Source organism: Tachyglossus aculeatus, chromosome 9 (assembly GCF_015852505.1).
Source record: "Tachyglossus aculeatus isolate mTacAcu1 chromosome 9, mTacAcu1.pri, whole genome shotgun sequence".
Taxonomy (NCBI): domain Eukaryota; kingdom Metazoa; phylum Chordata; class Mammalia; order Monotremata; family Tachyglossidae; genus Tachyglossus; species Tachyglossus aculeatus.
This window is the reverse complement of record NC_052074.1, coordinates 49,076,312-49,089,675: the sequence shown is the minus strand read 5'-3', so window position 1 is coordinate 49,089,675 and position 13,364 is coordinate 49,076,312. Positions and strand designations below refer to the sequence as shown.

Below are 13,364 nucleotides of genomic sequence, written 5' to 3'. Positions count from 1 at the left end.
AGTCCACTGCTATTTTGTTAGAGAATGAGCTTCATTATGTGTCCAAAGTATGTATTCTCCCCTCCCTGCATGGGCATTCCCCTTTCATGTCACTATTTAGCAGCTGCTTAGGTACTCTCTCATTTCATCTTCACATGTGCCACCTGGAAGCTTGGCCTACTAGGAGCATTCCTCCAATGTTAATGAGCTGACTGTGCACAGGAACTTCGTCAATGGAAATCTGGTCCTGCCATGTGAATATTCATGTATTCATATGCCAGTAAGTCAGGGGTATATCATCTGGTGTCAGCAGCAGTGGGTGTGAAGTTTAATCCTGGCAAAATGCCTCAAAGCATAGTACCAGGGCAAGCATGACAAGAGGGCAAGAAGCACAGGAGGAGGACTATACAATTTTTTTTTGTTTGAATCAAATTCCTGCCCATGGGATAGGAGACAAGCCTCTTGCAGGTAGGAGCATACCCCGATGGCTTGGTAGCTTGACATCTTTAAACTCTACAGAGTTAATTGCTTCCCTACCTCTGGCCCTTCTATCCATTGTAGGCTTTTCCTTATTATGCCATCTGAATGGTTTTAGCTACAAATTCCGAAGAGATTTGACTGGCATCTCTTCAGTCCTGGAAATGTTGAAGAGTTTTCAACAGGACCCATAGGATTATATGTCTGTTCAAGAGTGTATACCTTAAAATAGCATATATTGCATACACTCAGAGCATTATATGATTATTGAATGATTGATTGAATGAATGAATGGAGAGATAAGAGCTAAGTATCAACACTCAGTACTCCACTATAACTGACCACTGGTACACTTTAGCCCAGAATATTGTTTTCTCAGCTTTGATTCTTTTTTTGAACATGATTTCAACATCCAATCAGATACGTTCTAGGTCCCCTTCTATTCACCATCTACACCCACATCCTTGGGTAATTCATTCACTCCGTGGTTTCAACTACCACCTCTACTCTGATAATTACCAAATCTATTTCTCCAGCCCTGGCTTCTCTTTCTCTGCAGTCTTGCATCCCCACCTGCTTTTAGGGCATCTCTATTTGGATGTCCCACTGACACCACTAACTTAACGTGTCTAAAATAGGATTCTTCATCTTCCCACCCAAACCCCATTCTTCCCACAGACTTTGCCATTACTGAAGACATACCATTCATCATCCCCATCTCACATGCCCGTAACCTTGGCATTAGTCTCTACTCATTCTTTCAAGCTGTATATTCAATCTGTCCCAAAATAATGCCAATTCTACCTTCATCTCTAGAACCTGCCCCTTCCTCTCCATCTAAATGGTTACCATGCAGCTCCAAGTCCTTATCATATCCCACCTTCACTATCACATCAGCCTCCTCTCTGATCTTCCTATCTCCTCTCGCTCCCTTATTCAGTCCATACTTTGTTCCACTGCCCAAATCACTTTTCTAAAAAATTCAATCTACATCTCCCCACCCCTCAAAAATCTTCAGTGGTTGCCCATACATCTCCACATCCAACAAAAACTCCTTACCATTGGCTTTAAGGCAATAAATCACCTTACCTAGATGATTTCCTACTACATCACAACCCACACACTTCACTCTTCTAACACCAGCCTACCCACTATAGTTCAATCTCGTCTGCCTTGCTGCCAACTACTTGCCCACATCCACCCTCTGGGCTGGAACTTACTCCCCCCATCATATTTCACAAACCACCTCTCTTCCCACTTTCAAAGCCCTCCTAAAATCTCATCTCTTCCAAGAGACCTTTCCTGATTAGGCCTCCATTTCTCCCATTCATCCTCCTTCCTGAACTGCCAATGCACCTGGATCTGTACCGCTTCAGCACGTGATATTGACCCCACCCCAGTTCCACCACACTTATGTACATACTCTTATACTCTCCAATTTCTCCTGTCAGTAATGTATTTTCATGTAAGTTTCCCCGCTCTGTACTGTGAGCTTCTTGTGGGCAGGAAACATGACTACCAGAGGCATGGGAGCAGCATGACCTAGTGCATATATCATGAGTCTGGGAGTCAGAAGGACCTAGGTTCGAATCCCAGCCTCTCCACTTCACTGCTCTGTGACCTTGGGTAAGTCCCTTAACTTCTCTGTGCCTTGGCTACCTCATCTGATAAACAGGGATTAAGATTGTGAGCCCCATGTGGGACAAGGACTGTGTCCAACCTGATTAGCTTGTATCTACCTCAGCACTTAGTCCAGTGCCTGGCACATAATAAGTGCTCTGACTTCCAGTCCCATACTTTATTCCTCTAGGGCAAGCTGCTTCCCATCCTCAAAGGAAATCAATGCACTGAATCTAATTTTACACTAATATATTCTTATAACATACTTCAATGTATGGAAAAGGGGAGTAAGAAACAGAGCTGGTGAATTTAAAATAAAAGGAAAAGACTGGTGAAAAAAATAATCGAAATGCAACTACTGGATGATCTGATTTCTCACTTTCTCCCCCAACATTTGAGTTGCAGCATCATTTCACCTGTTTCAGGGGAGTAGATATGTCTCAAGCAGATATTTCTGGCCCCTTTATCACAGAAAGAGATAGCTTATCAGAAGATGCTCCTCAACAATTTTCCCCCAATCTGCAATAGAGGTTTTGTGTTTAAAATAAATTCTCCATGTCATCACCTTAATTATCTGAAGATGGGGAGGATATTTTACTCCTTTTTACTTTTACCTTTTCCCAACCCCTTGCAAATCATCCATTCAATTCACCATTCAAGATGTTTGTATTCTTTGTTATTTTGTATCCTAGCAAAGATTTCCACATGGCTAATTTACAATTCAGTCTAAAATTAAGTGTCTTGTAATGACTACCATGCAACCTAAAATTACATGGCACTTACATTTCCCCAAAGAACTAAAAATATCCCTTTGAACTTCGCTGTAACAAGACTTCCCTACACTCTTCCATTATTTCAGTTATATTTGTTACAACCAAGATTGTATTTCCAAAATATGAATCTTTTCCAACCAAATGCTGTTGCATTGTGTACACACTATTATCTTCTCTGATAGAGGAACAAAATTACCCTGCCTTCATGTGGCTTGGCACATCTTGATAAAACTTCAAAAAATAATTCAAATAAATATGTACCACTAACAGCCAACAAGTAACAGTTTCCTGGTATTTCATTGAACATTTGACATCATTCAAATGTAGAGAGGCAGCATGGTCTAGTGGATATAGCAAGGCCCTGGGAGTCCAAAGGACCTGTGTTCTAATCCCGGGTCTGCCACGTAGCTGCTGTGTGGCCTTGGGCAAATTACTTCACTTCTTTGTGCCTCAGCTACCTCATCTGTAAAATGTGAGTCCTATGCCAGACAGAGACTGTGTACAACCTGATTAGCTTGTATCTACACTAGTGCTTAGTACAGTGCCTGGCACGTAGTAAGTGCTTAACAAATACCATAAAAACAATTATGAGGCACTAAAAGGAATGCACACTTAGTTTTTCCTACATTCTAGCGTGCCTTTATGCTTTTTCCTTTAGAAGTCCCTCACTAAGGGACAACAGTCTCATAGTAAAAATCCTGTTTTACCATGTTTGAACTATGTGGCCAGAGCCCCTTGTTTTATCCCAGTTCATCTTTTTGCTTTGGGAACAAAAGGAAATGCTGAACTAGGCTGTCAAATTCCTACAGGAAGCTAAACATTCAGTTTAACTTTCTTTGGATGTGTAATGACACACTTGCACCCAAGAATCCCTGAACCATGCTGCCCTCAGCCTTTGCAAAGGGATAGTAAGACTCAGGCCACTCCACTGTTAGAAACACTTGTTCCATTCTGGCTCACCTCCTCTTCACTCTTAGACCAATTCAAGACAATTATTTCTTAGAATCTTCATTAAACTCCCAAGTCATGACTGCATTTTCTCCTCCATTTTCTCTTTCAAAAAGCACCTACTGAAAGTCTACTTCCTGGAAAACCTTCTCTTCCCGAGTGCCAGACCTAGTCAAAATTTAAATTCTCCTCTTCCTCCTAACCAAATCATCCAGTAGTTTCTATGCTCAAAACCAAAAAGCATAGATAAAACTACATAAAACCATTTTTTAAAACAGGATGTCATCAGGCCTGTCACCACTTCTGACTAAGCATCTTGTGAGGTTTCTTCCAGTTTAATACCCCCATTACATCATTAACCCTTGCTAGCTTTAATTAAATTTGAGCTATTTGAGAAGGTATTACTTGCATGCCTCCAAAGACATGACATCATAACTGTCGTGAGAATTTGAGAAAAATCCGTTCTTCCTCTATTTTGAAATTAAGGCTTACAGCAACTCATTTATGTGACTCACCGAGAGTTCAAGCACAAATCTTCATGCCTGCCACACAATTTCATCCAAATCCCACCTCCAAGGCCAATCTAATGAAGATTCATGGCTGCCAAATGGGAACTCCCAAACACTGGGACCTGTTTTCTCTACACTCACGGGGAACCATTCCACTTCTGGAAACACAGCCTTCACCATCCCCACTGCTACTAGACATTTTGAGAAAACCAGATGACTAAAAGATATAGAGGAAAAAAAAGAAAAGAAATTGAAAAAAACAAAACACTCACCAAATGAAGGTGATTCCCTTCCATCCTCTAATCCAGAATCTCGCTCTCGATCTCGTTTTCTGTGTTTATGTCCACGGTGCCTGTGGCGTCGGTGACTTTTTCTTCCTCCAAGTGGAACATGGACACCAATGAACAGGGTGCGGTGACCTGTGAGGAAATGTTTCATTGGGAAAATAAATGCCCAAACTCCACAGCAGGGTCCTAAAGCGAGCATATTAGAATTCCATTCATGCAATGTAAACTTTCCGTGGATGTCACTAGTATGTAGGCTCCTATTAACTGGCAAATCCCAGAATCCACAAATCCCCTCTCTCCAATGCAGAGTAATCTAAGAAAACCATGCCATCCAACAGCTAAGGATCTTATAAATAACAGTAATTGCTACTGCTTCAGATTGGGAAGAAGAGCATTGACTGCCCTGCACTGCTCAGAGCACTCAAGGCTAGGGAGAACAGGAGGTCTTTCACCAATTAGGAGGAAGGATTGATGTCTGGATTGATAATGAACTGAGGTGTTGGGCTTGTCACGGATTCTGCTAAATTTAGCCTTGCGCTTAATATTCTGCCTATACCTTGAGAATCTGGAGTGAAAACAAGATTTTTTTTCTACTGAATATTACAATATTACTGAATATTGCCACTAGTGGTTATCACCAGAAAGAATGAATTGTACTTCGAATTTACTTTCCAAGTCTTGGCTGCTGAAGGGCCAGTGACCTCATCTAACTTTTATTCGTGTACCTGTTACTAGAGGTTAGTACAATTAAGCATAGTAGTTGCTTAATAAATATGACCCCTTCCACTTCCAATTATTATACTGACATGCAAGTCATTCTTTATAATGAATCCTCTTCATTTTTTTACCAGAAAAAGTGAAAGTCAGACAATGATTTTTAAAACTCAGAATATTTGTTTTGCAGACAAAACTTTACAGTACACATAGCAAAAAAACCCAGTGATTAAAATCAATCTTTTTTTTCCCCTCGGTGCTAATCCAGTATATTATTTCCAGTGTTTCACTGAGGAGTATGAACTACTCTTTGCCCCTCGGGATGCTTCAGTAGCAACTGCTGATCATCAGCCTCCCAAGACAGATGAAAGTCACCATGGCTACTTCCTGGGCAGAGCTCTGCAAGGTTCAGGTAAATTGCTGGGTCTCGGGCCAGTCTGGCCAGAAAGTGACCAGTTAGGCATAGACTGTGTGACCCATATCCTTTCCCCCATTTAGAATCTCTAAGAACTGGGATGGGGATGTGAGGAGTACCTATTTGCTACGCTCACTCAGCCCTGTTGCCTGCGGTGTTTCTGAGACCAGCAGCCGTGTCCCAACACCCCAGTGGGCTCCATCAATCCCCAAAGCCGATGCTGGTCCTCTGAAGGTTATCAAGAAGTGGACAGAATCTTGAAGGACCGGCTTTTGGGTGAGGTCAAAAATGTGCAAAGGTCTGGAATTCAGAACGTAGGAGAAGATGATCTGTTCCACTTAGCCCAAAGAGATGTCTCCAAACCTAAAGTTGTCTTTCATTCTGAACGACGCTTTTGGAAAATTTACTGGATACTTACAAATTCTCAGATATTCACTTTCCCCACTCAGTTTACCCACAGTGGAATAAAATTTCATAAGAATGTAAAAAGAAATATCCTTAGGCTATAGGAAACAGAATGTTCCAGCTTGAACATATTGTTACAAAAGTAGGTGTGTGTGTGTTTGATGCTAATATCACTTTTTCAAAAGGTTTGTACCTCCCAAGATGATTGTGCAGAAATTCCCAACACCGAAATATGCCCAGAAGGCCATCTCACTGTGGCCATTGATCTCAAACTTGTAACCTTATGCCAGGGTCGTCTTCCAAAACCCTGTGAACTGGGATTGAGGAAGTGACAGAAAGAGAGGCAAATCTGGCCCACGAAAAGGTCTAGGTGAACCAGAAAGAGTTTGTCAGTCAGTGGAATACCTAGAAACTCTTAAGTAATTGAAACATAAACAAATGTAGTTGCTTGGCATTTATCTCCATTCTTTTCACATATGGATAATCAACTATATAGTCAATCATTTACTCAGCTATTTCATCCTCAAATTCTCATGCTACCACCTGTTATATCCTTGCTTTTCCTCCTGCTCCCTCTATTTATAAACAATTTATATCCACTTATCCCTCACTTTAGACAGTAAACCTTGCTGAGGTAGAGACCATATCTTTGGCTTCTGCTATTCTCTTGTGACCCAGTGGATATAGCAGAGAACTGGGAGTCAGGAGACTTGGGTTCAAGACCCAGCTCAGTCATTTGCCTTCTGTGTAAACTTGGGCAAGTCACTTAAACTTCTCTATCTCAGTTTCCTCATTCGTAGTTAGATTTTCCTCATCTGTAAAATGGGGATAAAATACCCATGTTCCCTTCCTTTCAGATTGTGAGCCCCACGTGGGGCTGGAACTGTGCACTGATTGTTCTGTACTACTCCAGTATTTAGGACAGTGCTGGGCATATAGAAGTCACTACTATTCGTCCAAGCTCCTTATTGAGTAGGCGCTCAATAATTACTTCTGATGGTTATTTTGACCAAATGTGGTTACCCTTTTGAAGCAAAGCAGGGTTTCATTAAAATGCCACGTCTCTTTGGTCATGAACTCTGTTAATAATCCTATTTCTTGGACCTTGAGCTCTGTGAAATAGTTTATTGCTCAGCGGGCCCTATGGTTTCCAAACATTTTAATCCCAGAACAGGAAAGCAGCAGAGTAAACGTCTCCCAGGGTGGCTCTGATGATACTGCACTATTTAAAGAATGCATTAAGAGAGACAAAACATGGAAGGGAAGAAAAACCTTAATGACATTCTTAAAAAAAAACAAAACTTCCCACTTCATTTTAGTTACCTTCAGGGGGTTGGGTGTGGGAAGGGGGCTGTTAGTGTCTCTCAAGATTCCACTCCCTGAAATGAAAATAACTCAGTTGGTGCATAATTACTGCTTGGCTGTAGCCATTTAGCTGTGTCAATCATGTGAAAAGGTCAAGTATATTAAGGCACATAAGCATGCAATCTTCAATCCCCCGGAAACTCCAGCATGAGCAGAAGACCCAGCAAGGCATCATTTGTCATAATTCATCAAAGGACTTCAAGGCTGAAAGGATCTCTCTGCAGAGGCAGAAACAAACAAGCTGAAGAAAGAAGGGGTAGCTAATACTGCTGTAATTTTGGTTTTTGTTACTCTACTATTCTAGAAGATGCTATTTGGGAGGTATAATAGTCAACTTCATTAAAAAAAAAAATTATTCTTTATTCACAGGTTTTCCCTAAGCAATACCATAACCTACAGAAATGCTTGTGGCGTGTCACTCCCCTCCTCAAAAATCTCCAGTGGTTGCCTATCAACCTTCGAATAAAGCAAAAACTCGTCACTCTCGGCTTCAAAGCTCTCCATCACCTCGCCCCTTCCTATCTCACCTCCCTTCTCTCCTTCTACAGGCCAGCCCACATACTCCGCTCCTCTGCCGCTAACCTCCTCACCATGCCTCGTTCTCACCTGTCCCGCCGTCGACTCTTGGACCACGTCCTACCTCTGGCCTGGAATTTCCTCCCTCCACACATCTGCCAAAGTAGCTCTCTTCCTCCTTTCAAAGCTCTACTGAGAGCTCACCTCTTCCAGGAGGCCTTCCCAGACTGAGCCACCCCTTTTTTTCCTCTCCTCCTCCTCTCCTCATCCCCCCCACCCTACCCCCTTCCCCTCCCTACAGCACTTGTGTATATTTGTACATATTTATCACTCTATTTATATTACTAATGATATGTATATAGCTATAATTCTATTCATTCATTCAATCATATTTATTGAGCACTTACTGTGTGCAGAGCACTGTACTAAGTGCTTGGGAAGTACAAGTTGGCAACATATAGAGATGGTCCCTACCCAACAGCGGGCTCACAGTCAAGACGGGGGAGACAGGCAACAAAACATATCAACAGAATTATCATATTACAGAAAATTGAAAATTGCTGTTTTCAAAGTTATTAAATTCAGTTTCATCTCAGTGACATCCACCGTGTTTTAAACATGCCTAGAGACATAGGTAAAGGCAGGAAAACTACAGCAATATCTCATTGCTTCCTGCAGAACTATGAGTATCAAAGAGGCCAAGGAATCCTACCAGTTTCTTTTTCTGTGAAAAGTTCCCAGAAGAGATTTCAATTATTTAATTATGGAGGCTGAACAGACCTACAGCTTTGACAAAAAACAAGCAATTTCTGTGCCACAGAAACAGGTCAGGAAACAAGTACCAAGAATCAAACTGAGAAAATCCTCTGCATGATGGATGGCTTTTTCCTTACCCAATCTCAAATCAGCTTTACAAGGAGAGGCTTTTTTCCTAACATTAGAAATAAGTGCTGGGCAAACAGGGAATGTGAAAACTGGAGGGAGTGAAATTTCTGGAAGGAAGGAGAAAGTGGAGATCCACAGCGAAAGTTGGTAGGAAAGAGAACCAAAAACTTGCCAAAGGAAACAGTATGAGTGTGAAGCATCTACGAAGGGAATATTTAGAAGCTTGGAGTTACTGCACACATAATTATGGATAAATTACTAGATAATTTGGAAGCGAAAGGAAGATTAAGGGTTTCAGAGGAATAAGCTGGAATGTGAAGTGCAGAGTAAGAAGAGAGAGAAAACACAGAGAGAAAGCCCATCACACTGAAAAGGGTGGAAAAGAACTAAAAAAAAAACTATAAATGATATCTCAAAGAAAGCAGAAAGTCTGCACATGATCTGCTTTGCCCAATTGTGGCTTGGCAACAATCAACCAGAGACTTTTCCACTCCCAATCCTTCCTCCTCCCTCCAATTCTATATCCCTCTTTCTCTTTGCAACATTTATAATTGGATAATAATAATAGCGGTATTTGTTAAGCACTTACTATATGCCAGGCACTAAGTGCTGGGGTAGCTACAAGATAATCAGGTTGGACTCAGACCCTGACCCAGATAGGTCTCACAGTCTTAATCCCCACTTTACAGATGAGGGAATTGAGGCACAGAGAAATTAAGTTACTTGTCCAAGGTCACACAGCAGACAAGTAGCGGAGTTAGGATTAGAATTCAAGACCCTCTAACTCCCAGGCCCTTGCTCTATCCATTAGGCCACACATACACTGTGGCCCCCTTAAAGTCAATATTAAGACAGAATTCTTTAACTATTCCTCCTAAATCCCAAGAGCAGTACTATGCTGCTACCTGTCTGCCAAGACAAAGCACAAGGAATGTATGATGTCTGGAAACATTCCTGTACCCCCTCCCACCTCAAATCATTTGCCAAGTCTAGCAGCTTCCTTTTTCGCAACACTAACCACATCATTCACTTCTCTCTGCTTTCCATGTCAAACCCCTTGCTAGTCCTCAGTCATTTCCTACTTGACCTTCTGTGACCCTTTCTTGCTGATGTTCCAACTTCAATCAATAGTATTTATTAAGCACTTACTCTGTGCAGAGAGTACGCTACAATTAGTAGACATGATCCCTGCCCTCAAGGAATTTACAATGTAGTGGGAGACACAGACAAAATAAATCCTCTACTTCTACTAACCCCCCCTACGAAAACTACCCACACACTATAGCTAAAGTCATCTTCCACTTTAGCCATTTGGCCACACCACTACTGGCACGCTTCTAGTGGTTCGCCACTGTCCTCTGAATCAAATGAGAGCTTCTGTCTATGGCCATCCAACAGCTGGGAATGTACCGTTCACTAAAAATAAAATAAAAGTAAAACCTAGGAAACAGTATCCACTTTCTAGGGGCAGAGTCACTTAATAGAATGAGCACTGAGACTAAAAACCAGGCGGCTCGGGCTCCAATCCCAGCTCTGTTGCTTGATCTTGGGGAAGTCAACCTCTCTGGGCCTCATTTTCCTCATCAGCAAAATGGTGACAAAATACATAATCTCCCTCCCTTTTAGATTGTGAGCTCCATGTGCATATGATCTGTTAATCTTCTTTCTGTTCCAGCACTTGGTACAACAGATGAGCTTTAGTCCTGAAGTTCAAGGAGCAATTGATCACAGTGCTAGTGGTTTATACTGCATTATCCCAGCCAGCGATTCTCAGCCTCGCCCAGTGGAAAGAGCATTGGACTGGAAGTCAGGAGACCCAGGGTCTAGTCCTGGTTCAACCACTGGCCAGCTGTGTGATGTTGAGCAAGTCATCTACCTTCTCTCTGCCTCAATTTCTTCATCTGTAAAGTGGGGATTTAATACCTGTCCTCCCTCCCCTTTAGACTGAGGAACTGAGTCTGATCTGCATGTGCTGCACTTACCCCATCTCTTAGCATGGGCCTTGTTACATGGTAAGTGCTTACTAAAACCGCAATCATTATTATATTATTACTGTCCCCACTGGAGCTTGGAGTGCAATGAGTGACAGGGTCCAGCACATTACAAAGTGCACATATGGCGGGTTTTTTTTTCCCCCATGCGCAGAAGCCATTTATGATCAACACACACACACAGCATAGTAAATACTTGATATCTTTTTTCCCATTATTACTTGCCGTAAGGAGATATGGTAACCACAAAAATTGGGAGAGGTTGCAAAGGAGACGAAAGCCCCAGAAACCTACTTTTTTTTAGCAACCGGCACAGTCCACCAGGGCTGTCTTCATATCGCCTTAGATCTTATTTCAGGGCCACGGACCCAGTGGGTTCTCAGTTTGATTATTGAGGATGGCGACTTTCCCAGGGATCTTTCAATAAGTGGAACTCTGCCACAGCCCTTCTAGGGGTGTGATGGGAATCGCATGGCCTAGTGGCAAGAGCATGGGCTTGGGAATCAGAGGATGTGGGTTCTAATAATAATAATTATGGCATTTGTTAAATGCATACTATGTGCAAAGCACTGTTCTAAGCGCTGGGGAGGATACAAGGTGATCAGATTGTCCCACGTGGGGCTCACAGTCTTAATTCCCATTTTACAGATGAGGGAACTGAGACACAGAGAAATTAAGTGACTTGTCCAAAGTCACACAGCTGACAAGTGGCAGAGCCAGGATTAGAACCCATGACCTCTGACTCCCAAGTACATACTCTTTCCACTGGCTCCACCACCTGTCTGCTGTGTGACCTTGGGAAAGTCACTTAACTGCTCTGTGCTTGTTAGCTCAACTGTAAAATGGGAATTAAGACTGTGAGCCCCATGTGGGATAACCTGATTACCTTGTATCTACCCCAGAACTCAGAATAGTGCTTGGCACATAGTAAGCACTTACCAAATACTATAATTATTATTAATTATTATTATTATTAATCTAGTTGGAGGTACTGGCCTGGACAGCCCACATAAAGCATGCAGTCTGGGGGGCTGGGGGAGAAACAGCTGTGTTTTAAAGTAGGCTATCTCTGGGGAAAAGATTAGTAAGTGAAAGACATTTATAATGATTTAATCAAAAAGTAGACTAAGTTGATCTCCTTTGCAATGTCACCTTCACAATGCTACAAATACACTATTAGACTGCATAATTAAAAAAATGAACATACTTAATCAGGTCATAGATGTCTGAGAAATGCAAAACAAAAGTATACTGTTAATCTAAACCTATGCACTGAAAAAATAAGAGGCTTTGGCCACTTGTGGTCTGTCTTCAAAGTATTAAACATTTTTCAAGCAAAATACTTAAGGATTAAAGAAATCATTTCCCTTGTTATAAAATTCCCCCTTTTTAATTTTTATAGGATTACATCTAATGTAATGAGGGAATTCCTTTTAAAACACTATACTATAACTCTGCTTCAAGTTTTTAAAATGCATTGTATAGCTGCATTTTTTTCAACCCCGATAGGTAGGTACACATTGGGTGGAAGTAGGATTCTTCTCCAGCTCTAAAATAATAATATAATGGTATTGATTAAGCACTTACTGTATATCTAAGCACTCTGCTAAATAGTGGGATAAACACAAGATAATCAAGTTAGACATAGTATCTGTCCTACATGGGACAATCCAAGAGGGAAGGAGAACAAGGACCTTGTCCCCATTTAACAGATGAGTAAAGTGGGGCCTAGAGAAGTCAGGTGGATTGCCCACAAGCCACACTAGAACCCAGGCCTCTTGATTCCCAGTCCCTTGCTCTTCCACTAGGACACCCTGGCTCTCACTGCCTGACTACATAAAGTGGGTAAAGAAGAGTAATCCATCTTTCAGTTCTAGGCTTTCAAAACTGCAGTTCAAACTAAATTGCATGTTCAATCTACCACTGTAGCCCCAATCAAAATAAAGGCAAAGATCTCAGGGAAGACATTTCAATAAGCAATAAAGTTATACAGAGCATTAACAGATTTTTCCCTTCACAGGGACATTGCAAACCTCAATTTCAGAAATTGATGCTGACCCTAAAAAGCCTCCCAAAAAATAAAACCACAAGAAAGGATCTACACTCTCTCTTGAGATAAATGGATGTGGATTGTCAAAGCCCAGGCCATCAAAAGGGGAAAAAAAAGAAGGTAATTTCCTATTCTCAAATTAAATTTTCTTCTCTGTTTAAGGAGTTACAAACCTATGACCTGGATATGATTTTGGCTGTTACTGGCATAACTGGGAAGATGTACAGTCATTATTAAAATGGATGGAGTCGCAGCAGAGACAAAATCCTACAGAGGCATGACAAACTGAACAGATTCAGGAGAGTTCTTGAGAGCGAGGCAGGGAAACATTATTGCTCCCGAACTCCAACCGTTGGCACACATGGCCCAAGGATTCAAAGTGTTTGGCAGGCAGAAAGTGTAATTTCAAGGGAATCCTATGTAATTAGTT

At 41.6% G+C, this 13,364-nt stretch overlaps 1 protein-coding gene across 5 annotated transcripts in view; it reads right to left on the bottom strand.

Moving 5' to 3' along the window:
- Positions 1 to 13,364, bottom strand: part of SLC4A10 (solute carrier family 4 member 10) — a 223,203-nt gene that overhangs the window by 110,083 nt on the left and 99,756 nt on the right. For all 5 annotated transcript variants that reach the window (XM_038750972.1, XM_038750973.1, XM_038750974.1 and 2 more), the window contains one exon: positions 4,579 to 4,725. In XM_038750972.1, the coding sequence (XP_038606900.1) occupies positions 4,579 to 4,725 (147 nt within the window). The remainder of the gene's footprint in view (positions 1 to 4,578; positions 4,726 to 13,364) is intronic.